This window comes from Molothrus aeneus, chromosome 1 (genome assembly GCF_037042795.1).
Source record: "Molothrus aeneus isolate 106 chromosome 1, BPBGC_Maene_1.0, whole genome shotgun sequence".
Taxonomy (NCBI): Eukaryota; Metazoa; Chordata; class Aves; order Passeriformes; family Icteridae; genus Molothrus; species Molothrus aeneus.
This window is the reverse complement of record NC_089646.1, coordinates 30892049-30918332: the sequence shown is the minus strand read 5'-3', so window position 1 is coordinate 30918332 and position 26284 is coordinate 30892049. Positions and strand designations below refer to the sequence as shown.

At 39.1% G+C, this 26284-nt stretch overlaps 1 protein-coding gene across 5 annotated transcripts in view; it reads right to left on the bottom strand.

Moving 5' to 3' along the window:
* Window positions 1-1317: 1317 nt before the first annotated feature.
* Window positions 1318-26284, bottom strand: part of HDAC9 (histone deacetylase 9) — a 457531-nt gene continuing 432564 nt past the window's right edge. For all 5 annotated transcript variants that reach the window (XM_066554161.1, XM_066554142.1, XM_066554170.1 and 2 more), the window contains 3 exons: window positions 22127-22211; window positions 16914-17067; window positions 1318-7821 (listed from right to left, as the gene is read on the bottom strand). In XM_066554161.1, coding sequence (XP_066410258.1) covers window positions 7782-7821; window positions 16914-17067; window positions 22127-22211 — 279 coding nt within the window. In that variant the 3' untranslated portion in view covers window positions 1318-7781. The remainder of the gene's footprint in view (window positions 7822-16913; window positions 17068-22126; window positions 22212-26284) is intronic.

The window sequence follows — 26284 nt, the reverse complement described above, 5'->3', positions numbered from 1 at the left end:
TTCCTGAGGAGGAGGATCTCTAGGGGAAGCAGTGAAAAAACATGAGAGGAGGAATCTGAAAGAATTCACTCCCACCCATCTACAGGAGATTCCTAGAAGCATTTTCAGTCTGAAGGTTTCAAAAAAACCCACTCCACTTCTCAAAGGCAAGGTCAACTCTGGCAGGTTGATTTTAAAGCAGCAATGGTGTCTAGCTGGAATCTCTCACAAGGCTGGAATGTTAGAAGTAGACCCAGGAGAGAGGTTTTAGTGTACAAAATGCAGGTGAGGCAGCCAGAAAGACATGATGAATGCAATTTATCCCAGGGCTCTGCAATTTATCACAATGGAATCACAGGAAACAAGCAAAACAGAGAAGTGGATAGATAGACTGGATAGATTGAGATTCTCTACGCATGGAACTTCTTTGAAATATGCAAAGGAGATTACGTGTTACATGTTCAGATTTCAAACAGTATTTTATTGATGGAATAGAGCTGTGTGTTTGTCGGTTTGGGGTCCTTTTTCCCAGAAAAGGAAAAGATGTGTTATTCTGAAGAATGAAAAAAAGCTAAAATTATAGGATGCTGTTTTTCTTCACTTGGTTTTAATCCCCTTCTGGAACAGCACTGGATACATGCCAGGAGGTAGGGGTTTCCATGTGCAAACAAAGAGCCTGTACTTCCCAGCTACCCTCCTCTCTGCTCAGTTTTCACGTTCAGGTGCATGAAGCTCCACACACAGAAGCAATTTCAATCTGTGAGCTACTTTTGACAATGTGCAAGTGATCAAAACGTGCTCACAGCAAACACACTCCTTCCTCACTCCCCTGCTTTCGTGGGTGCCTTTCCCAAAAGAGGTCTGTTCTGTCAAGGTAACAGCTCTGAGTTTTACAGCAGCAGCAGGGCTGGAGCAATACCGCGACCCAGAGCATTGCTGCACAGTGCTGGGTATTCCCCACCGCCCACAAAGCAGGGGCCTTGCAGCTTTCCAAACAGTGCATGTACTATTTAAATTGCTTCACTGGGAAGAGAATTATGTGTTCTGCAACGCCTCAGGACAATGAGCCAAAGGAACTATAGAATATGAGCTTGGTGTTAGAGCTGGAGCTCTGCAATGCTCTGCTTTGTGTGTGTTTTAGCCTGCTATGTAACATTACTTTTACATTAACATTTGTGGTTCCTTTTTTATGCACTCCAGCTTCACCATGCTTCCCCCTTTATATTTTAACAGTCAGAATCCTATGATCCAACCAGGGTGGCATGTTCAAAGCTCCACTTCTTTTTCACACTGATTAAAAAATAAAACAGGCAAAAAAAACTCCTCAGAGTATTGAACTAGCTTACTTCAAATAGCTTTTATTAACACTAGGACAAGACTATAGCCAAAGAATTATACAAAACACAAAACAAAAGGGATTTTAACAACTTGATTGAAGACTATTTCACGCCAATCCAATGCTCATATATCTATAATCAACAAAGTTCTGGAGCACAATATTACTTAACATTACTCATTGGATACTTGCAGATACAAAAATGTATCAGGAATAATAACAATGGTTCCTTTTACTCTTATGGAAATATTACTATTGACCTTTAAAAATGTTGCCCTTTGGTTCAGTCCCACTGATGCTTTTATCCTTTAGAATCTGCTCTGCCTGGAAAGACAAATTACAGATAAACTTTCAGAACTCTGAGCAAAAGGACTGGTTTTTATCATGGAAACAGATAGCAACATCAATTTCCTACGAAAAAAATAGACATTTCAGCTGTGTATCCCTAGGCCAAAAAGTCAGTCTTGTAAAAACCCATGGCAGTAAGCTTGCTTTGAAAGCCTCAGTTATGACTTCACCAGGTATTGCTTTATGCTTTCCTACTGGATCCTAACTTGGAATATTAAGCCAATCATGAAATTTAAAATATCAGTAAACTAAGCAGCAAGAGACATGAGTATGAACCTGTTCCCCTAACACATGACGTATACACACTCAGGAAGCCGGCAGAATAGATCCAGCAGAGTCAATTTTCTTTCAGACAGACTTTTCTAGGAGCAGAACTGGCACTTCATATCAGAAAAAATTATGTGAGGCAAGCTCAGATCTTTTACCTGGGCTTTTTATACAGTTTTGTGTGGCTGAGTGCAGAGTTTGGGTTCCTCCTCTAGCTGCCTCCCAATTACCCAAAGCCTGTTAGTGGGATTTAAGTGGTCTTTGAATCAGGACATCCCATGGCTCTGCTACTGCAAATGTGCCTCTGGCCATGCAGGCATTGGAGGAAAAGAGGGAATGTGTGGAGATCTTGGCACAGAATCATTCTGACCACACAGCCCCAGTGCCACTGCTTGCATGCATCACTTGTCTTTAGACCATCCCCACAGAAGCAGGTCTTTGTCACAAATCACAGCCCTTATAAATGACAGCCCAGCTCACAAAGTGCTAATTGACATCCAAAGAGCAGTATCTTTGATGGTGCAGAAAAATTTATATTTTGCTGTAATCTATGCTAACATTCTTAACCACAGAGAATGGCACTGGATCAGGATGAAGGACTGTGCAGAAGAGGCATAACTGAGAGTTGCTAGAACATCCATCCTTTTTGGTCTTCACTTTCTGTAGTGTGTGATTTACTAGTGATTAGAACTGAGCTAGTAACAAGATCTCATGGGACAAAACCCTTTTGGATCAAGTGAAAAAATGACATTGTTAAAATCAAAATGGGCTTCTTTTGAGGTTAGAGAGGAATGTAAGTTTCACAATTTCTTTTTTTAACAGTCAGCAGACAGCCAGCTAAATAGTACTCTTAAAATACTGCTGCAGTTTGGATCTGTTACAAAAATGAAGCATTTAATTGCTGCGAGAAGTGGCAAAGATAAGCTATTCTCATTCCCACACCAAGGGCAGGGAATCTGTCAGAAACCAGACTTTTTTCAGATGGTTTTCTATGTCTTACAAGGGTGAATTCAATTACAGGTACAAAAACAAAGCAAGTGACATTACAAAGAAAGATCTTAAATGATAATTTAGAACCCAAACTCCATCAAATCCAGGATAAAAAGCAAGTAGCAGAAACTTGATTTAAGAGAGATCCTTTCTTGTGGCAGGTTCCACACACCACTTCCCCCCTCCCCAGGTACATATTCTGTTTTACTTCCACATGGAGTCTGTAAAAAAAAAAAAGTATAATGGTTCACAAAGCTCTATTGTGACCTTTAAAAATAAAACAACCATGCACTGCTATGCTTCTGGAAAGGCCACTACTGAGGAAAAAAAATTCCCCTATCAGTCATGTTATGAAGTGTCTGCTGGGGGCTGAGAATTTCTTGGGCAAATGCACAGTACACACAGCACACATAGTGACTGCTGCTGCTGCTGCTGCTGCTGCTCAGGAGAGAAAATAGCCAAGCCAGGTTCACATCTGCATGAGTTTGGGCATGCTGGTGGGACAGAGGGGACATTTCCCAAAGAATAGGTGCTTGCTGAGCACCTCCTTGCCCCTGCAAGCTAACAGGAGTTAGTTGTTTTACAGCCATCAGTGCCTTTGGAAAAGTTCCCTCTAATTCTTTGTCCCAGACACATTGCCCTGAAAGTGTCCTGCTGTCTGTCTACAAAAATTAGTCAGTCTCTACATTCTTGTTCTCTACAGGACCTCTGGTGTTGGCTGCAGCAAAACCTTTCTAATATTTCATCTCCGGTTATGACTCTCAGCTTTTCAGAGAGGCTGCACTTAGATAAGACACCAACTAAAATAGAGAGAAGCTTGTTTTGACACTTGTATTCAGCCTGCAGCATGTTGTTGACTTTTTTGCAATAAAGGCAAAAAAGTAAAGGCATAGCCATCTTTATTTGCATAAAATTTTCCATTTCTAATATTTATTTAAGATAGATTAATGATTTTACTTTTCTCAGATTCACTTACTTGGAATTAGTTGCTTCATTTGCACTGAAAGAAAAATTAGGGAGGTTAAAGAAAGGGAATCATTCTGTCATTTTTACACTGGCAAAATTCCCAAAAACTTTGATCACCCACTAGAAATGTTGCCTGAAAAGAGATCATATAATCAAGCTGAAAATTATATTAAAACCAAATGAACATATACAGAATTCCTCCACAGAGTCCAAAAATGAAGTGCAAAACACTCACGAAGATTTCAGCAGTTCTGAGATTTGCTGTTCATTGCTGTTACTCCAGCCCAGGTAAGAGCCTTAAGCTGGATAAAAAAAAATTAATTTCTTGGTCTCCTGAGTCATGTCTCTTTTTAGGTTTCAGTTTGTACTATGAACTGAAAGACCTAAGAATACAAGAAAAGTACAAGAAAAGCATAGTAATACAAGAAAAGCTCAACTGAGCTTAATACTTTGTTCCTAATGCTAGAGAAGAAAACAAACTTAGGAGCAAGCATGTTACTGGGAGTTGCTGCTGAGGCATCTCTCTTTCTGGTGGTTGGTGACTGGAGCAGGGGCAGAGCACAAATTACTTCAGAATTCCCCCATGAGGCAGAGATTTGCTGCCAATGGCAATGGCAGCCTGTGGTGGAGGTACTGTGGGATGTCCTTCTGCCTGCCTGCAGCCCTTGTACCACCAGGACCAGGCAGAGGGTCACCCTGGCTCTGAGTGCTCCCTGCTGCCTCCTCAGCTTCACCTTTCCCATGCAATCACACACAGAAACCACCCTCATCCCATCTTGTTTATGCATTTCAGCTCAGTTTTAGATGTAATCTAAGCTCAGACATAGATATTTTGGCAGTCAACTTGAAATATCTGGGACTGAATTTTCAAAGGTGTCAATCTCTTTAGCCTAGTGGGAAAGGTCTGTGGGAGACATGAGACTTTGATGTCTTCTCAAAAATCAGAATTTTTACATTTGAAATACACAATTCATGCATCTTTCTGAAATTCTTGCAATCTGTTTTTGAATCCAGTTAAAACTGGGCAGTTTTTAAGAGTGTCTATGTGAATATTTCCCTAGAACTATGACTAAAATTGCTGGAAGATATTTTAACTCCAGTCCATGGGGAGCTATTGACAGTAATAAAAAATACTGTGAGAAGAAAACAGCAGCAAGTGAAACTGCCCTCTCAGAAAGCCCAGGTCTGCTTTGAAGGAAGTGTTGATATTCACCATAAGCCTCAATCATTTCCCAGAGGGCTGTAGGATGCCTAGAAACGACATAATCAAAAAGCAGTGGTGTTCTTGACTTAAAGAGGAAAAGAAAAGCAGGGGCTGATCCATCTCCCATCGAAATCAAAGAGGACTTTGCTGTTGACTTCAGTCAGAACAGAGTTCTGGACACAATCTGTGGGCAGTTTATTAGCACACTTGTTTATCCAAACGATCCTAACTTCAACCAGCAGCATGTCTAGATATCTGCCTGGGACTACATCTGTACAAATGTATAAGTGTGAGTTTATCATGTGGTTTAATTCAAATTATTCTGGCATTTTAAAAGCATTTTCAGCTAAAAAGACAGCTTTAACTGATTTGCACCCCAGAAGACATACTTTGATTGGAAAAGCTTGTAACTCATATTTCAGGTTGCAATTCATATGCAAGTTCATGCAAGCTAAGGACACAAACAGATTTTAGGGTTCATTTTAAAACGTTACTATGCACTCAATTAAAATTTTTCAGCCATGATTTCAAAATGTGAAAAGCTCTACAAATTATCCAACTCATCAGCTATAGCCCTTGGTTTCCTTGAAGGGAAATTTCTTTGATGACCATAACAAAATCGCAGTAAATGGCAAGTAAGATTGCCATCAGAAGTCTGCTGAAAATGCAGGAGGGACTCCTGATTGCTTTAGTCATGTGAACAACCCCTTCAGAACAGCCCAGAGTCAGGCAAGGTGGCTTACACCAGGAGTTAATTTAGCCTGATGGGACTCTTTGCATTACTAAAACGAGCATGGTTTTGGCTTGTAAATGGGGGGTAGAATTTTATTTCACTTTCTGAGGGTCAGAATTTTATTTCCCTTTTTAAGGGGCATACATTCATTCCAGAGTAAACCTTTCAGAATAAAAGTTTACTTCACATTATAGGAAATGACATCCCTTTTCTTAGATTTCCCTTTTCAAAGCATGCCTCAGATTTCTAACTTGTAGTGGAGAGCTTTGGTATAAGTAATAAAAGTCTTTAAAATTAAAATGCTAATCGTAAACAAACCCAAATGCATGAAAGATATAGTCTGACTGCATAACAAAAGAGAATTATATAATTCTATTTGAGTGAAATCTTTCATCTTTGATTTACAGGTTTGAGTCTGCCTATAACTGAAACCATATTGTTCCATATCTTTCATATCATGGCCTTCCCCAAAATCTTGTTTTAATTAAGGTTCCTTTCAGATTTCAGAATAAAAAGCATGACAGTCTTCACTTATGGCTTTAATATATATCCTTTTCTTTTTTTTCTTCTTTGAATTTGGCAAATATATAAAAAAATGAACATCACTTGCTTTTAAAAGCTGAGCAAGCTATCAAATACTGCAAGCTGAATACTTCAAGGTATCTCCTGGGGTTCATTAGGTGAGAAGGTTGTAAACAAAATAAAAGTTACTGTAGCAGAGTTTTGTTCATTTGAAGTACTCTTACATACATGCCCTATCTCTCTCTCTCTCTCTCTCTCTCTCTCTGACAGTAAGGCAACACGTGTAACAGTTTAAGCGTTCATTTTCAGCTAAAGGCACAACTCTATGTTACGTTCTCAAACATGGAATTAAACAGCTAAAGTCGCATTGCAGGGAGATCTTGCTGCACTTCGGGGATCTAAAATAAAGCCTAAACCCTTTGAAGCTTCTTAAGCAACATCAGTTCTCTTGGTGCAGGACTACATAAAAGAATCAGTTGGTATTCACAACACGACCTGTAAAAAACACTCCCACACAACCTCCACAGAAACACCTGAGCTTCAAATGAGCTGCACGCAGTTACTGAGGGTCGCTGCTTTGGAGTCAGAACGCAGAAACATTTCAGAACAAACCAAAAACACGTTTGAAAAACTACCCATACTTGATCTCTGCTGCACATATGGTGAGCGCTACTGTCAACTACAGAGGGTACAGCACTTTTTCTTAAAGGCAAAAGATCATTTTAGAGAATCGTGAATGTGTTTTTATGATAGAAAAGATTACATGAAATGGGGAGGGATGGCCAGGAATAGGGAAGAGAAAATAAAGCACCACCAAGCACAGTACTTCAGGGGATTTATAGTACAATAAGAAGTGCTTTCCCGTTAGCTAAAATCTCATCATAATTTAAACGCTTTTCACTTATTCAGCTAAGAATTCATTACAGGAGGTTAAAAAATGGCACATAAAATAAGGGTGGGGGTTTTTCTTCATTACACGGAGCAAAGAAAACAAATTCTATTAACAATTTAACACGGTATGAAAAAAATTATCCAGTAAAAAGTGTCAGAAAGTGATTCATGGAGTTCACAGAGTATGTTGCTGGCTGTTGCATTTCTCATATCTATAATCTATCATGTAGAATTTTGCAATACTCTATTTCACAATTTGTGTTGGTGAGTGGGTCAAACAGCATTAAAAAAGCATGCTCTGGGCTCTTTCTCCCAAGTCCCTTTTTCTGTAACTCTAGAATTGTGGCGGTTACATTTAAGGAATCTTTCAGGCTCTTTCAAGTCCATCCAAAGAACAAGTGAAGCTGCTACTCTGAGTTTTGTGCCCAGTGTTTATGTTCCATCTGATCTGTGCCACCCAAGAAGCAGACAAGACATGTCTGAGGGTGCTTTGGGGGATACACAATGATGTCACCCACAGGAAATATCAGGGAGGACTTGGCACTTCACAAGGCTGGCTCTTCTTCCATGGGCTCACCAGCAGCTCTGTAAAAATAAACAGGCAATCAGAATTCAGCACAAGAGTACACAATGACATTGTAGATTTCCATGCATAATCAAAGCTGATTTTTCAGCTCTCTCAGATGTTTATTTGTGTTATTCAGCTATCCATAAATAGAGTTTCTTTCCTAGGAAGTATAAACAAATGTCAAGTGGAAAAACATTTTAGATCCAAGCAATCACCGAAAATGTTCCTGTTTATATTAAAATATGTCAGAATATTTTATAACATTTTGCCCAGAAATGTACATGCTTTGTGTCAACAGAATCAAATAATTTAATGAAAAAAATAGCTGCGATAGTTATATTTTACGAGCTTTTGCACCTAAAAATACCTGCATTTATTTTTTTCAGGCGCTCGCCATTAAAGCAAAATTGTTCACTAGTAGCCAAGTAGTGTTCCCTCTGAGGTTCTTCTCCAGTCCCCTAGTTTTTGATTTTGTATTTTCATAAACACATTGCCTGCCAGCCTGCAATTTTGGAGACTAAATCCTGAACCTGATCAGCAGATTGCTATCAAAGAAAAAGGATCTAATAATTATATAAAATCAGATTATATCTATCTTTTATATGGAAACCTCTGGGAAATTATCACCTTAGGCAACATGAGCTCTCTAAGACAACCAATAAGAAAATGATGAGGACACATATGCTGAGCTGATATCAAGTCTTGCAATTCCTCTGTATCTGACAAGCTACTGCAACTGAGGAAAATGATGGCAATTATAAAATGGGCAGCTTCTGAGATCATGGAGAGACTTCAATATTGAAGGGCAAATAATTTGGACAGAAACCATTTTTCATCTCAGTCTGTCAGCCTTAAGAACTACTTTAAAATAGTAACTTCAAGCAATTTTGAAATCAGGGGAGAAAAGCAAATGTAAATTAATAAATGAGATGTTTGCCAGTTAATTCTTGTAAGCCAGTGTAATAACTGCCTTCAGTGAAACATTCCTAAAAAATTCAAATTCATGAGATCTCATGGAAAAAAAAATAAGGGGGGCTTGCTTGGGCTTTGATAGTTCATTCAGCAAGGAAGCCAGAGAATTTTAAATTAATCTGGAATTTATTAAAGCCTTTCCCAATGAAAAAATCAGCAGTACATCTTTAAATTATTTTTATACAGGTTATTTCTTTCTGATTTGGAATGATCACTGATAGTATGTTGAAAAATATGTCAGGTGAATGACATGTGGAAAAGATGATCTTTTTCAGACTAATCACTTCCCAAAGGGTATAAACTCTAAAAGATGATTAATCAACGAATCTCAAATCTTCAGTTCTTCACCACATGGTGGAGGATGTTTCCTATGTACAGTAACCACTGGGGCTCGCTCATTCCCGAGCAGTGAGGTGAAGCCCCCTTGCACTGCCCCTTTTCCCCCTTTTCCTTTGTTCTGGCTTGCAGCAGAGAGCACACAGTGGAAGCCAGGGTGAGATGGAGCCCTGCCTGCTGCTGAGGTGCTCAGGTGCAATACAAGATCACACACCAGGTGAGGAATTCGTAGGATGTGTTGCTTTTGTGTTGACCACACACTTCCACTCTCTCTAGCCATTTGTGGGAGATCTGAAAGTCCTCTGGCACAACAGAGAGGGCCAATAAGCCCTTGTTAAAGATCCAGAATGTTATGGGTCTGTCTGGAAAGAAGATAATTTGGAAGCATACGACAGCTCAGTTTTTAGGTTCTGCAAACGAGAAACAATATGTGTCAATAGATTTCAGGTGGTGATTGGCAGATCAGGAAGGAGTGAAGCTCTGGAAAAGCTCTGGAAGTGAGAGTAGGGCTTGGACTATTCATAAGCACCTAGGGAAGCAGAGCATGCAACAGTCTGTTCACATGTGTTTGACTCCTGGGACTGACATTCTCATGAACATAGTACAATTGAGGATCTTACATAGAACTTCTTTCACTGGGAAATTTTTCACTGACAAAGATGCTCCTCAGGGCTGGGAGTAGCCCTCACTGATCTTGAGTGTTATATTCTAATATATTCCAGTATATTCCAACAACAGGCCAAAATTCTTCACCAGCCAGAACATAAGTACTAATAATAATTTTTACATATAAGTGCTAAATGCAAGGTCCTTTTTAGGAAAGGGAGATAAGGTTAGAGCGCCATGGCAATCCAGCTCTTTTCTTGCAGTCTGGGTACTCTCACAGTCTTCTTCAGTCTCCTTTTGAAGACTTATGTGTATGCTTTAACTTCAGCTCATTAGTGTCAGAAAAGTCACTGGATTTATCCAATGGTTTATCATCAAAAATATTTATTTTTATGAGATAACACTCAGGCCTCAGGCTAGAGTTTTGTGTGAGAGCCAGTACTGTTTTGGGGCCAAAGGACAGAGAGAAAAACACTGTAAATCCCTTAGCACTGAGCAGAGAATCAATAAATACCCATTCCGACAACATCAAAAGTTGTCAAAAGAAAAATTGAGGGGGCAGAGTCTGACAGGCCAAATTTGTGTTACTTCAGCTTTGTCACTGTGAGTTACATCAGTTCAGTCAGTCCTCCTGTAGCTGACAGGACGTTGGCATGAAAACATAAAACAGGCAGGACCCCATCCCACATCGTATGCTCAGAGCAGTTCCTCGAGATGCAGCTGTGAGCTCAGGTCTGATCTAAACCAATTCCATGCAGTCAGCAAATTCAGAAAGACACCAATTGAAATTGCAATGATTATAGAACCACAACTGTGATTTTTCTCTAAGGCTTCACTGTGGCTCATTTAAACTGCAAGTTCCTAGGGGCTGAGCCCTCCTGCATTCACTTTACTTTGGTGTGCTGTGAAGAGTGCTCATCTCTAGCTCTCAGAATTCTAACTATGGCAGAATGAAATAATCTCTTTGCAATTAATGCTAAATAAAATTATGCTGTTTAAACCTTCAAACAAAATAGATAGATGAGGCAAAAATCCTACCATATGGATAAAATTTGGGAAAACTTGTGACATCTTAAATATTGTTCGATGGCAATTAATAATAAATGTAATTTAAGAGAAAAATATTAAAATAAATTGATATCTACAATTAAAAAAATAGTATTGAAGAACATAGATAAACTCTGTACATCGCCCAAAAAAAGAAAACATTTCTCTTACTTTCTTTTTTAAATGAGCATTACAGAGAGTCCTCTTAGCTAAATTATCACACACACAAAAATAAAAATTCAAGGTATGTTTCTTAGGTAGAAAATGAAAAAAAAGATAGATTTTTCTGGCATGGTGTGGCTATTTTATGCCGTAATCTGTTCCTAATTTAACTCAGCTGTCTCAGGGAAGATCATTGTAATTGAAAAGTGATCCTCTGGTAGCAAAGAGCTGGGGGAAAAGAGATGCATTTCTATATCATGAAGGTGATTTGGGGAGTGTCTAAAGAGGTTATATAAGACATCCTGAGTAAGAATATATCCTAGTAAAAATGAACTTAGTATGGATCAAAGAGAAAGGAACTAAAAGTAAAAAACCATCCTAGTTTAAGAGCAGAATAAGGTAACTACATATATACCCTCAAAAGAGGATGTAATGTCCAAAGAAGGTAAATTAAATAATCCGGCAAATTAAATGTAAACCCTCAATGAAGCAAAGTAAAGGAAAGTCTGAAAAGCAACATATTAAAGGCATAAAAGCTAATAATAAAAAGATCTTTCAAAATACATCAGAGGAAATGATCAAAGCATAAAAGGAGCATCGAGGAAGGTAGACCACAAAAGTAAAATGAACTATTTATATCTGGGTTCACTAGAGATGTGTCACTGAGATTTTATTACTTGCAGATGAACTATCCTAAACTGAATCAGTGCTAGAACAAAGTGATACACCAAACATTGCCAAATTTCTAAGAGCAGATGATATTTGTCTGCTAAGTTCCAGGGAAATATGACTAGGATGTTGTTAAATAAAAAGTTATTGAGTATATTCTACAGCTTAACTCAGCAAGAGGTAGAGAAGGCAAGAAAAGCAATTCCCCTTTTGGAAACCACAGGAGGTACAGTAAGCCTGTATGACAAAATTGAAAGCAGCTACAATCAGCGATGGAATTAGTAGGCATTTAGGCAACAGTCATTTGGGTAAGAGTTAGGTCTTAATACTTAGAAGGATGGCAATCCTTTCAAATTTATTAAAAGTTTCTGAAGGAAATTAGGGAAGAGGGATCAAGTGATTTTCCTCTGCAAAGTAGGTCTTCCAACAATTTTATCCAAGTGCTTAGAAGAACCTTGGTTGTTGAAAGAAGGTCCTTTCACAGATTTACAATACAACAGAAGCAGGAATCACAGAGTAATATTGGTGAATTTTCACCATAGAGGAATTCTCTAGAGCATCTCAAAAAGACTAGGCAGACTACAAGTAGATTTAGGTGATAATGTTTGCTGATGACACCAAATTGCCAATACTACTCAGCTCTAAGGGCCAGAGCAGCATTTCTGTATGGAGGAGAAGGCAAACAACACAAACACAGAATATACAAAATGAGGGAGGACAGCTTTAATGCTTTTAACAGTGATGGCTATGACTGATAGCTTGGAGTTAATGGTAGAGGAGCAGAAAGCCACAGAAACAGAACATCCCAGTATTAGCTACTGTGTAAATTCACAATGTGCCCAGGACCTGGAGTCCTGCATGCAGCTTTTACTCCATCTCAAAGAAACTACAAAAAGCGCAGAGAGGCGCAAAAATCATCAAAGGTAAGAAATTATTTCCATACCAGCAGGAATACAGAGTCTTGAGAAGCTCAAGCCTTTAAAACCAGATATGGGTCAAAGATTGTGAGTAAAAAAAGAGGTGGTTTTCTCTCTCACAGTACAAGACCTAGGGGTTTCCCAATGATTTCATTGGTTAATAAGTAAAAGCAGTGTGATGCCTGATGAGGCTGTGGGGTTCACTACCCAACTGCTTACCCAGAGGTATAAAATATTTTATTTTATACCTCTGGCTCAAAAATATTTTGAAAAGTTTATGCCTGTGTATGTATCCTCAAGGCTTTTACACAGGATGGGTCAGATAGAGCAGTTAAGATCTATCAACTCACCAGGGCAAGGCTGGCTCTCAGCCTCCTCTACTCCTGGTTCTCTTCCTTATGAACACCCATCAAAGGATGAGAAGGTGAGCAAGATGAGGGTGTAGGCTGCCCTGGGAAAGCTGTTCTGCAGCTCCTGAGCCTGGAGGGGATTGTAAGCCCTGTGGGGTATGGCCAGGCAGGTGCTGTGTACTCAGCACAGCTGAGGTAGATGTCTGAACAGTGAAATGGCAAGCGAAGCTTTATGAATGGACAGACAAATATGGCAAGTGACCCTAAAGGGTAGCTAGCTGTACCCCATGATTCAACCATTTGCTCTATGTAATATAAGGCAATTTGACTGAAACTGCAACTGGTAGCTCTGTAACACTAAGAATAAAAATTATACTTTGCTTTTATTTCCATTTGAGTAAAATCTATGCTCAGCTGAACCAGAGCCATAAAGTCAAATTCTGATAAATGTCATTCTCAAGATTTACTGCTTCCTGTAAAAATAGTAAGTGCAAAAGATCTCTCTCCATACCCTTTTCTTTTTCCATTTTAAGAAGAAACATACAGAAGCTCCAAGGTATCAGGGACAGCAGTGTACTGAATGTTTCACAGCACACTTTCTGAAACAGATGTCTGGCTAAAGCAAAATTCTAATCAGCTAAATCTGTATCTCACATAGGGAATAAACAGTTATCAACACACAAAAGTTCCGGTAGTTAGAAATGTTTTATAGGGCATGCCTGCTCCTCTAATTGCATCTCTATTTAAATCCCTGTTAGCACCATACATGTTTCCTATCCTATCCACAAACTCTTTTTTCTATATCTGTACTCTTCCAACATCTATAATCAATATTCGATTGGACCTTAGGATGCAGAGTTATGCTTTGGTAAAATAAAACACCAAAAGCATAGCAGCTTTACACGTTTTTCTTCATTTATCCTGCCAGAGAAAATCAAGTAAAAAAATAATCGGCACTGTCACTTGAAGAAAAGAAAGAAAGAGAGAAGAAAGAAATAAAAATACTTTATATGGGCCTTAGCCAGGAGCATTTTATCCATCAGTGGTAAATGAGTCAGATATGAGTTGGCCAGGAAAAGAACTGCTTTGCCCAAAATCTGAGTTTAAAGTGAGTCATCTCACTCCAACACCAATATATCCTCCAACATAACTGGCCAGAGTTTCCCGCAAAGAGACTCTTGCTGCAGCTCTTCATCTGGAGGCCTGACCATCCAGAGCTGAAGTCAACAGGATCTCTGCCATAGAAGCAGTGAAACAGGCTTGGAGTTGCAGGCCAGAACTATCAGCCTGGCTGACCTTGGTGGGAATTAAGAGGAAGCAAACTGACTCCTGGTGTAAGGAAGGAACCTTTCAGGCTGCCCTGTCAACCACAGTGCTTCCTGTTCTGCTCCCACCCTACCTGTCACAAGTAACTTTCCCAAATGAACACTCAATGCAAAAGCTTGGAACAGGTCTTCAGAAGGTGACCCCATCTACACCAGTAGGAGCAAGGGAACACCTTCTAATGGAGCTTGAGACACCACATGACTCCTCACATCCCTGCTGCTCTGTTTGCTGCAGGAAGTGTCTGGAGAAGGTGCATTGCATACATGGTCCTTCATTACAAAAACATTAAAAAACGTGAAAAAGCAGAGCTGAACTTGTCTCTACATTACTGCTGATTGTGTTGGTATGTACCCATGAAATGGATGGTGTGCTTATGTGAAATGAAGTAAATTATACAGAACCCAAAGCATGCAATGTCACAGGCTCAGTCCCTGGACATTCCATGATGGATTTTCATTCACACTCAAAGAGCAGGCAGGCCCTCTCAGGTTTCTTCACAGTTGAGGACTCTCAAAATCCAACTTTCAGGGGGATCACTTTTGATTCCATATTGTTCCTTACATTCATCAGGAAGAAAACAAAGATAATGATGCTCAGAAGCCTCAGAAAACCTAACTATCAATTTTGGTCCAGTGGGACAGCATTTTTCTTGTCGTGTCACCTCTTTAATGATGACTTGGCTTTGTGTGACTTCTTTGGGGGTTACAAGTGCAGAAAGAGATTTCAGGACGCATGAGCGCGTAGGCTTTTTTTTTGCACTGCTGACAAATATCTGCAGCAATATCTTCTACCACAGAAGATATTCCAAACGAAGTAATTTTTCCACAGAACAATTCATCACAATGGATTCATCCCTACAAGAGTCCAGAACTGATGAAGTGTAATGAATCTGGCAGCCACATGAATTCCACTTGTGCACATTTCAGTACATCCATTTTCTGCCGTGTTTTTCAGCGCTGCCCTGAAATTGTTTTCAGCATGGGTGGAAACTGTCACAGGTTATCAGTTGGTAGGTAATAAGTACAGTAATTAGGCGCAGTGTTAGTCAAAGGGTTATTTTGTTCAAATCATGTAGGAGTAGCAGTTGCTCTTGGTAGTTTTGAGTGGAGGCACATAACAAAATTTTTAGTTATTCTCAGCAATGTAAAAATACACAAAATTAACCATGCCCTTCTCCAGACAATTTATAGCTTTAATTTGCTTCACTGCATTATTTCCAATACTTTAACTAAAATTATTTGTATTTCAGAGTTATGCACACACAAGTGGGAATTTTTCTGTCCCTAGCTAGCAGAAGTGTCTTGTAACTGTCAGAAACTTATATGAAAAACTACATTATTCCTTAGTTGAGCACTGATTACCACAGTCACAAATCTAAAATACATCTTGTGTTCATCATGGATTCTTCTCTAAGCATTTATAAAGTTGTCTGCAATAATCCTAGCACAAGAATAGCCATGGCATATTAACTATAATTACGATTGGAAAGGTAATTATGAAAATACTGTGAACTTTACTAGCTAGCTCCACTCCCTGTGTGTCCCTTTGAGCCATGCCTCAATTCTTTGACAGATGAGTGTTGCCACTGTTGTGAGGGATGTTCATTGCCAAACAAATCCACAGCTTTGAGCATTGCACTATTCCCCTGGGTGCCTATCAGTTCAGTTCTGATTAAAAGACACAACACAGGAGGGAAGAACTGAAGCAGCTAAGAAGCAGTCACAATGTAGGAGCCATGGATCTTTCTGGCTCCACTCCCACCACTGCTGTCCCTACCCACAGCTCCCTCCTTTCTCTACTGTTGTTCCACAGCCTGATGAACTCATGAGTCTCCTTATAAGGCTTTTTTCATCTTTCCTCCCCTCTCCCCTATTTTCTGTGTATGATGGAACCCAAGTAGTTCCACTACATTTTGTGTCTTCCTCTACTGGTGAAGACCAGGAGTATTTTTCCTTAGAACAAAAAAAATAGGAAACTCCAAAAACTTCTCCAGTGGCTTTTCTGATTATAGATGACACAATATTCGCTGGCTACTGTGTTTTTTTCATGTGTAATTGGCAAAACACATAATAGCATTTACTGCATCATTTTCCTAATTTGCAAGTTGAAAGCAATTTTCATTAATGTAAAAAGCAGATGACAAGCTGGAAAAATCAGCACTCTCGTTCTTTGCTGGTGTACCTTCATCTTAGTACATAGAAAATGTTGGCCCTAATCCTGGTCAGGATAGCTTTAAGTTTTATACTGGCAATGTTCACATTTCTTCCAGGAAAGTAACTTCTAATGCCTGTCTAATATCACTCATTAGTGATTTAAGTCTATTGTTACTAAATTTATCTAACTGTTTGTTGAATGCCTTCCTAGAAAATTAAGAGATTTTAAAAGCTTCTAATGAGAAGAATATGGCTGATTACACTTGACCATGTCTATTTACTTCATATGGATATTGCAGTTTTTATGAAGTAGCAAGAAGTAGACACGGGAAGAAAACGAGGTTCTTGTTATAATCATGAACTTTAGTACAGAAATAGAGATACCAGCCCCAAAAAACTGCTAATATCTCTGCTTCCAGTGGCTAAGTGAGAGAACTGAAATCCAGGGATGAAAAACTCCAGGTATCTCAATTAGCAAATAATTTTGAAACAACTCTTAGTCCTGCTTTCTTCTTCATTTTACTTGGCTGGAGTGAAAGCCTTGTTGTCTGTAATAATTTCATACACTTACCTGCTGCCTTCCTGAGGAATACACTGCTCAACATCCACTGAAAGAGAGGCCATAGCTGATACTGTTTCTGTCTCCTCCCTCTCTTGCTTCTGAGACTCAGCCAGAGCACAATCCACTGGCACAGAGTATGGCTCCACTGACTTCCAGTACTTGCCTAAGGAAAACACACATAATAATTTATGGGAATTTTAGCTAGCACGGTGGTACAAGAACAGTAATCACTTAGTTCAACACTGAGTGATTATAGTTTAAAATCTCTGTGGTGTAAGCAGTACAGTTGAAATTTCAGACTGCAGTGAAGAGGTCTATTTCTGAACCTAAGAATGCCAAGTTGGAAAGTGCTTTCATTCCAAGAGCTGTGTCACACCCTTCCCCAGAAGGTAATAAACTGGAGTAACAGACAGACTAATGAACACAGATTGTCAGGAAGGCTATTGGCCTTATCTACACAAGGTGATGGGAGTTCAGAGCAGGGTTAATAACCAGAAGTTCTGATATGGCACACAGTTGATGCAGAGACAGCAAAATGTAAAAAATGTACATTGTTGTACAAAGTGCTCACACAGCACTGTCTTGAAAAGGAAAGAAGTCAGAAATGCCAGCTCAGACTGAAGTGGTGTTGCCAGAACAATCAGGTTTGTTAGTCCTGGATGTTCTTTCTCCTCCAACCTCAGGGCGTATACTAGAACAATAATTTAGTTAAAACTTTCATATATGAACTGGCTGTTGCTGGAAAGCTGCCAGGTATCATAAGGGATAGAGCTTTCTGGTCTGCTATGTAAAAATACAGCAGTGAACTAAAAGCATGAGTATTTTCAGATTTCTGCCTGCAACAGAAGAAGCTCATCAAGCAATGCAAAGAATAATGGCAGGTGACTCATCCTAAACACATAAAATGATCTGCTATTAAGAAATAGCTGCACGGCTACTAAGAAACTGTTTGATTATTGGAAACCACATGAATAAGTATGAATTTACATACATATTTCTTAACAGTCCAGTAAAACACTGAGCACTCACTAATTGCCAGGTGGATGACACCTGGGGATTAGGAGCTTTGGGAAGTCTGGGAGCTCTGGACCAGAGCTTACTCAGTGTTTAGCAAGAAGCTTTCAGCAGCTGCTGCAGAGGTTGGATCAGGGTACTTATCTGAGAATTAGACAGAGGGTTTCAACAGCTGTGAAAGAGAGGGGATCAAGCAGGGGACCTTTCCAAGGACTAAAAGGAGGATTTTGGCAGCTGGGCAGCAGGCTGAGCTGAGGTGCTTATCCAGAGGGTAGCTGGAGGCTTTGACAGCTGGGAGGCCAGGCCAGCAGTGGTGCTGCCTGTGCTGCAGAAAGGCTGCTGAAAACTTCCTCTTTGGTAACACAGCTCTCAACACAGTTTCAGGCTTTTGGAAGGATGAACTTTTCCCTCCACTGAGAAAGCAGCTGTCAATAAAGTCTGAAAATGTCTTTATTCAAAAATATCATTGCAAGATGAAAGCCCAAGTCAATCTTCAAGAACAACAAGCGAGCATGGCCAGAGTGTTTCTTTGAACTCTAATAGTGTGCACGTTTGAGTAGTTAGCAGAATCTTTAAATAACAGGGACCTTCTGGGGATAAAATGTAAAGTGTATTAAGTATCCTACAAAGTTGAGATTAAGTGTTAGGAGGTTGGCTTTGCTCCAAAAACATGAAAGACAGAGCTAAAAAGTTATGTACATAACAGTAGGCTCAATGATTGGAGCCTGGCAAATTTTATAAAAACAAGACAAAAATATTCTCTATTATTACTGTGCTCAGAGACCATATTCTCTATTCATTAAAAAATACACTAAAAACAAACAAAAAAGTTATATGAGCATTCCACAGTGTTCTCACAGATCCTATGTACAAAAGTCAGTCTTTGCAATATACACCCAATTCAAACCCTATAATTTATGAGCTAAATGTTCACAGAGTGGGTGGGGCTTTTGTTGCAGAAACAGATGTGCAAGAAAATCAAATCTGTTGGCATGGGAATAATACCCCCTCTTGCCTATAAAAGAAATGAACCCATGTTCACTGCTGGAGTTTTCAAGGGCTTTTATTCATAAAATAAAATATTAGTACCCAGCTACCACTGTGTTGCTCTCCTGCAGCAACAATAAAACAGCATCCGTGAGGATTGCTACATCACATTCGTTCATTCACACACACAGGCTTGCACACCAGCTGCCCCCTGAATCCTGACTTTCTTGTAACATTAAAACTCAGGGCCAATTCAAGCATATTAGTGGGCTCTCTGCACCCATTTAACTGCCCTTGACTCCCAAGCGATTGGTGGTGTTCTTTGTTTCCCCACACTGAGAGCTGTGTTATGAGAGGGCCTTCAGCAAGAGAGGGAGCAGAGTCAGGCCAGGAGGCAGCTGGCAGCCCATATACTGCAGTGGAGGGTCCTGGAGAAAGGAACTGCCCAGCAGGGTGTTTGTGGGGGGAAATGTTTAAGCAGTCACAATTAGAAACAGCATCCAGGTAGCAGCAGGTACCTCATGAAAAGAGGGCTCTGTGATGCTCTGTGGAAAACAATGATAGGTTTTTCCTTAAAATCGGAAAAATGTACTTTACAAACACCTTGGGTAAGCAGAAGAGCTTTGCAAGCTTCTTTTTATCCAGGACAACATTTATTTGCTGCACACAAAACATACAGGCCTTGAATGAGTGTTCAGCCAAAAGATTTGCAGGCAAAGAGTTATGGAATGGGGAGCCAATCACAGCACACAGCTGCCAAGGAGCTTTGTTAGCAGGTATGCTGTGGATTGTCAATTAAAAAAGTCAAAAAGAATTGGCCTCAAATCAGTCCAATCTCTGAAAATGCCATTTCTACTGTGCTCTACTCTGGTCTACTGGAATGTGAAATTCTACCAGCGCCGTTACAGTCATTGAGAAGAACTTGGTGGAGCTCAAGGGAAAGAAAGAAGCATACTGTTGGTTTCATTCATACAAAACTTGAGCAATCATGGATTGCAAGGAGAAAACAATCAAGCCAAACCAGTCTTCTAGGTATGCTTTGGCTTTCAGCATGAAAATGTGCTTAAGCCTCCCTCAAAGATTTGTTTGAGCACTGACTCAATAAATTGGAAATAATAAGAGGGAATGTTTCTGACACTCCTATAGGCATTTGTAATTGCCTTTCAAAGATTTGAATATGCTGTACTGTGGCTTGCTTGAAAAACAATGTTTGGGGTTGGAATTCTGCTAAAACAGGATTGTTTAGAAATAGCCTGTTACATGTGTGTGGAAATGACTAATTCCAAACTTGTTACATCTTCAGAGGAGTTTTGTCAATACAAAACTGTCAATATGAAACATTTATAGAAATTCTATTCTAGTTAGAAAAAAAGTTGTCTCAGTTTCTAAGTATTGTAGCTTCAAGGTTTTGTAAAAAAAGCACACAGGAGGGGCTTATTTGGTATAAAATGTTGATAATATTAATTGTGAAAGTTGGACCATAGAAATCCAAACCAAATATCCAAAGGCGATGCCATGATCCAAACAAACCAAGCTTTCTCAGTACCTCCTGAAGTGCTACTCAACAGACTAATGCTGTCCAGCCTGCCTAACTCTCTAAAATATTGGACAGGTACTTGCTTCTCTTAGATCTAAATATACATCACAAAGCTGCACTGAACTTCCTCAGGACTCCTTTCTGTCATCCAAGCATATTCCTTCTGAATACTTGGACTCTCTCCGAACGAAATGAGGTAAACGTAACTTTTTAGGTAGTTGCAAGAAAAGGCAGAATGTTGTATTTAAGTGAGTCCAAACCCTGAGCAGCTTGACAAAGATTTCAGAACTGCCCACTGGACTGCATGACTGTACCAGTTCAGCTGAAACCTAATTGTGTTAAAATTGAGTCATTCTGCAGAGCTCTGGACTATGTTCCTAGATTTACACTGTGTATTTCTTCCTAAATCCACTTCTCTCTCAACAGCCATCAATTGTGTGTATTCCTACTCTGTCTGTTTCTCAATTCACCCTTTTTTTTGTTTCAGATCCATTTTCCATTACATACACACTTTATTTCAAACAGAATTGCATCTCTTTTCCTTGTGTCTCTGGTCTATGTGTGGCATTTTGCCCTTATTATCATTTTCAAATCTGTTCTATCTTGCACAGTACACAAATCTCCTTAACCTGTTGACTCCTTCCAGATCATTAACAGATTATTAACAGGGAGTTTTAACCCATGAGCTACCCAGGGACATACCACTCAGCACAAAGGACTTATTGGAACACATTACATACAGCTAATTCAATTAGAGCTTTTCCATATTTAGGTGTCTACTGGATATGCATGATGAATTATATACCGACAATGCATTTTCTTTGTCACCTTGCAACTAAAATCAGATGGAGAAGTACTGCATGAGTAGTGAATTGGACATGGTGTCCCTTTTAAAAACTGCATTTATTTTACATAGATGAATCCCAACCACTTGTGGTTCATCTCAAATAAAGGAAAACATTTGTTATTCATTTGTTATTCTAAAGGAGCCAGCAAACAGTAGAAGTCAGGAAGTTCCCACTGGCTCAGTAAAATGGCAGAGACAAGAAGATTAGAGAATTTAAGGGATGCACACTCAGTTGGACTGAAGCAATTGATGGCATAAAGTTCTTCAGTGAGCAAATGCTCTAAAGCATCTTGGTAGTTAAGGGTTGGGGTCAAAGCCCAAAAGTGAAGCAATAATGTTCCTCTGTCTCAGAAACAATAAAATAATGTATTTTTTAGCACTGTTCCATAGATCAGTGCCCAACTGGAGCTTTTAAGCTTTATCTCAAGTTCATGTGAATCTCTAAGTGAGTACCTTGTAAAGGGCTGCAAAAACAGGATCTGACAAACTATTCGTCAGAGCTCTAAATTACCTGTCTGTTCCTGTCCCTCACTGACAAACAACTATTTCATCCAAGCTCCTCTGGAATGAAAAGATTTGGGAATTTTCAGGAATCAGAAATGTTTAAATAATTTTAATGGGTTACTTTTTAAATATGTGGCAGAAACAAAGAGATGCTGAAGAAATAAAAATAAAAGCATATATATATATATATGTTCATAAATATTAGAGCATGTCAATTTATACATAAAACATTTTCCCACTCTTTTCTCTGAAACAATAATGTCTATGACATTAATTAATAATAAAAAATAACCCCAAGCCCACTAACCCACCAATTCAAATTGAGAAACATACTTTGAATTTCAGTGGTCTTTTTTAAAGAAGCTATTGCATTCATATTGGGGATTTGGTGCACAATATCTTCCGGGAGAGGCTCCAGCTGAAAGAACAGAATAGAATAATATAAATATTCAATAAGCCACAGGGACATAAAATAAACTGAAATGATCTAATCCTCAGGAAAAGCTCAGCCCAAGAACTGGTTAATATGTTGCTGCTATCAGTTCTAAATGTATAGTCATGATTTTGTTTTCTGTTTTCCAGCCATGTAATTGAATTCCAAGGGGCTTTTCTATTGGCTGCAAGACTAATCTATGGAGTCTCTGAGGCAGGTGCATGTCTGTGTATTATTCATTAAAAAATGCTAGTTATTTGTGTAATTTTTGTAGGTTCCTCACAAACCAAATTCCACTGTGTCTGTATACGCAGCTGGGCACTCCAAACTAAACCTTGCTGAAGCCACATTGGAATCAAAGTGTGCACTCTATTATCCTTATTTTTCTGGTGTTATTTCATCTAACCATCTTTCACATTTTAAGGTTTATAGGGGAAAACCATAAAACACAGCTGCTTTTACTAGCTTAACATTAATTTCAAATAAAGTAGTAAATAAAAAAATGGTCATGCAGATTAGAAGTATATTTCCCTAAGTAAGTTTTTTACAGAATTAGCTACATTTTAATTTCCTAGTTTTAATTGCATATTCTTTTAGTAGGACTGCACTAGCAGAAAGAAGTGTTCAGTTACTGCATAATTATTTTTGCCCTGCAGTGGATAAATATAAAAAATAAACTGTATTTTAAATGTCACTCACATCTGTTTTTTTGTCCACCCTCCACACATTTTCTCCTAGGAAAAAATTAAAAAATTGTTTGGGCTAAATGCTTCTCCCTGCACTGTAATAACTATATTCTCCTTGAACTATGCTAAGAGTGCTGAAACTCTTCTGCTTCCCCATGTAAACTGCCATGGCTTGGTGTGCAGGCCTGCATCCTGAGGAGTAGCAACTGTGCCAAGGTGGACAATAAAGAGCAATATCAATACCAATCTCTTCTCTCTAAAGCTAAGGAAGTTCAGCCATCATTGACAGGAGACATCTGTACTGCAGACAAAACTCCTTTCTTAAGTGTGCCTGAGCTATTTTGAGCTAGGTCAAGTGAAGCCCACCCAAGGAGCTTCCTTTGCAAAGTTAATAGTTCAGTAGCCATCATATACTGTCCTCCAGGTTGCTACCGCTGCATGGCTACGCACCAGCTAGATAAAATCAACTTTGATCCAAGCACACACAGTGGGAAGTAACTGCAGTGTGGATACTCCCTCAGTGGTGCTATTTTAAGCAAGCTCAGCTACAAATCCCAAAACTTCTGGGATCCTGCCACTACAATCAGCAGTGAATGCCTGTCAGCAATAAAGACATTGCAAATATCACCAGTTCTTTGGAGTCTTGGTAACTATAATGAATAGGGCTGTTCATGTCATTATTTCCTTAGAAGCCCGTATGGGATTGCAGCTGGAAGATTTTCTTCTGGCTAGAAACAATAGCACTATGTTTTGTTTTCACATAGCATAAATCAGTCCATTCTGCTCAGTGATCAAGCATGCAGAGAAGGGCTGGCTGTACCTGATTGGGTCCCAGTGTTACTTGGTTAACAAAGTGCAAAGAAAGATTGTTCCTGTCTAGTATGTATCGTGGATTAGCACAAAGACAGCAATTACAATACAAATAATATTTCAGACGCTTCAGCAATCCTTGAACCACACCTACTTTATTATCTTCATAGGTGGCTCTATTTGGTAACTCTTTCAGGTGCCTGGGGGGAAACTGTATTTATGAAAATGCCACCCAACAGATCAAGCTTTACAGGTTTTAGAACAATAATCCATATAATAACCTTAATAATCCATACCTTGACTTATGCAGATAAATAGCATTTGCTTTATCACTAGTCATATTCTGTTTAAAGTAATCTATCATTTGGCCAGGAAGAATACAAAACCCTGAAGTTCTCTTTGGTCATACTGGGTACAGGAACACATAAGGGGCAGCAAAAAATAGTTTAAGGTTCTGTTTCATCGATTTCCGAATTCCTAAGGCTTTGATGACCAATTCACTTCCCTGAAACAGAACAAAATAGCTCCAGGCCATAGCAGCAGGAATAACAGTAAAAGGTATGGAATTGCCAGATTGCAATGTGTGAGAACTGTGTCTTGGTTTTCCCTTTGGGTATAAGATTCTTTAGGTAGACCTTTTGTACTAATCAAATGCAAACACTTTGTACTAATTATTAAGATGGGAACAACTGATGTAGAGACAGTTAGAGGAGATTTTCTATTAAAAGATGGATATTTTGTTGCCCTCCTTAAAGCTGGATTTTTGCAAGAGCCAAAACCCAAAAGGTTTGATTTTCCTAATAAATCAAAACCACCTCTTTATTAATCAGTATAGAATTTTTCTTAAAATAAGTAGGCTGCGTTTGAATATCTAGACATATTTCCTATTCATAGGTGAATATTTAGAAATGGCACATGTTTTTAAAAATCAGAATAAGCTGATGAATCCTTAAAAGATGAAAAAGGGTAAAACATCCAACATCTATCCCAATCATTGCTCCATCTGTTAGCACTACTAACAGTTTTGTAGGTGATGTGAGTGTAATGGGCATGTTTGATCATTTCCTTAACTCTTTTTTCCACAAAACTTTCATTTTATATTCCAAGCTTGGCTGAGGCAGGCTCCTAAGCCTTTCTGTCTCCTCATCCTTAAGTACAGCCCAACAGAGCTTGGACCTTCTTTCATATCAGGGAAATTTTATCAGGCTCCACAAGTGAATTCATCACATCATTTATCCTGCATAGCCCAAAATATAGTTCCATTACAAAATCACTGCAGAAATAAAGCCAGAGGGTTATCACAGCTATTTCTATACCCTTTGAAATGAGACTGCCTGCATTCAAAAGGAGGATTCTTTTGGCAGATATCCACTGGTTGCATACAACTGTATACATAGAGGCGTCTCTGGAAAATATCAACAGTTAGACCCAATACTGAACAAAAGAAATTACTCTACACCTGGAATATATGGCATCATCACCTTCCCTCCTACACTTACTGGCATTCAGATCATGAAGGCTATTAAATCTGGAGGTTAACAGAAAAGAAGCTGAAAAGAGCACTGGAAAAACACCATCAGGAAAGAAATCTTTCAGAGAAGAACAGCTCAAGTCTGCAGAAATAACCAAACCACTGGAGAGACAGTTTGGACCAGACACAAAGATTCACATTTTCAAAGCTTTTACATGGCTGAATCGAGCTTTTGTCTCCAAAGCAGAAGATTAATGTAGAAACTGAGTCCACTCATCATTTTCAAAATAGGAAAAACAATGTAAATGGGCAAAAAATCACTTGGTATGCCAAAATTTGCCAGAGGCATATCAACAAATGTTTGAAGAAGGAATTAATGATGGAAATTTCATATGCCCAGGGATCTTAATTGATCCTTGGGAACGTGGTGAGAATCTGAAACTACAGCAGTCTGTATTGAGCTGAAAATTCTAGAAATACCCATGTTGTCTTTAGCACTGTCATGCTTTAAAGTACCAAGATTAGCTTCACTGAAGAATGTTGCAGAGTGCAGTTAGAGATTACTGACAAGTGAGGCAAGTGTACGCAGAAGGTAAGGAGCATGGAGAACCTGCCAGAAGCAGAGGAAGGGGGGAAGGCAGGCAGGCTCCTCAGGGATACCAGGGCTGCAGGAGGGAGAATCACAACCCCCCTTCTTGGTTCTAATATTAAAAAAAAACCTAAATAAACATTAAGACTGAGCTTTATGGCTCTTAATGCTGCCTATGATTACAGAAGAGCAAGTTCAAAGATCTCACAGGTCCTCTTATATATGTGTTCTTATATTAGCAATTTTCTTAGAGCTGCTGCACTCTCTGTTTACATACAAGAGCTTCAGGAAGGTATTTTTGTGATCAAGGGTTACAATGCAGTAAATAAACAAATCAGATTTCATCAGGGAATAAATTCAAAGACACAGGGGGTCATTAGGGTCATTAGCACCTGACAGTCCCTTGGAATTGTGTAACTTTGGAATCAGAATATTCTCTGTTTCCTCGGCCAAATCACTTCCTGACTAGCACTGCTCACCTTGGGAATTTTGATGTCACCAT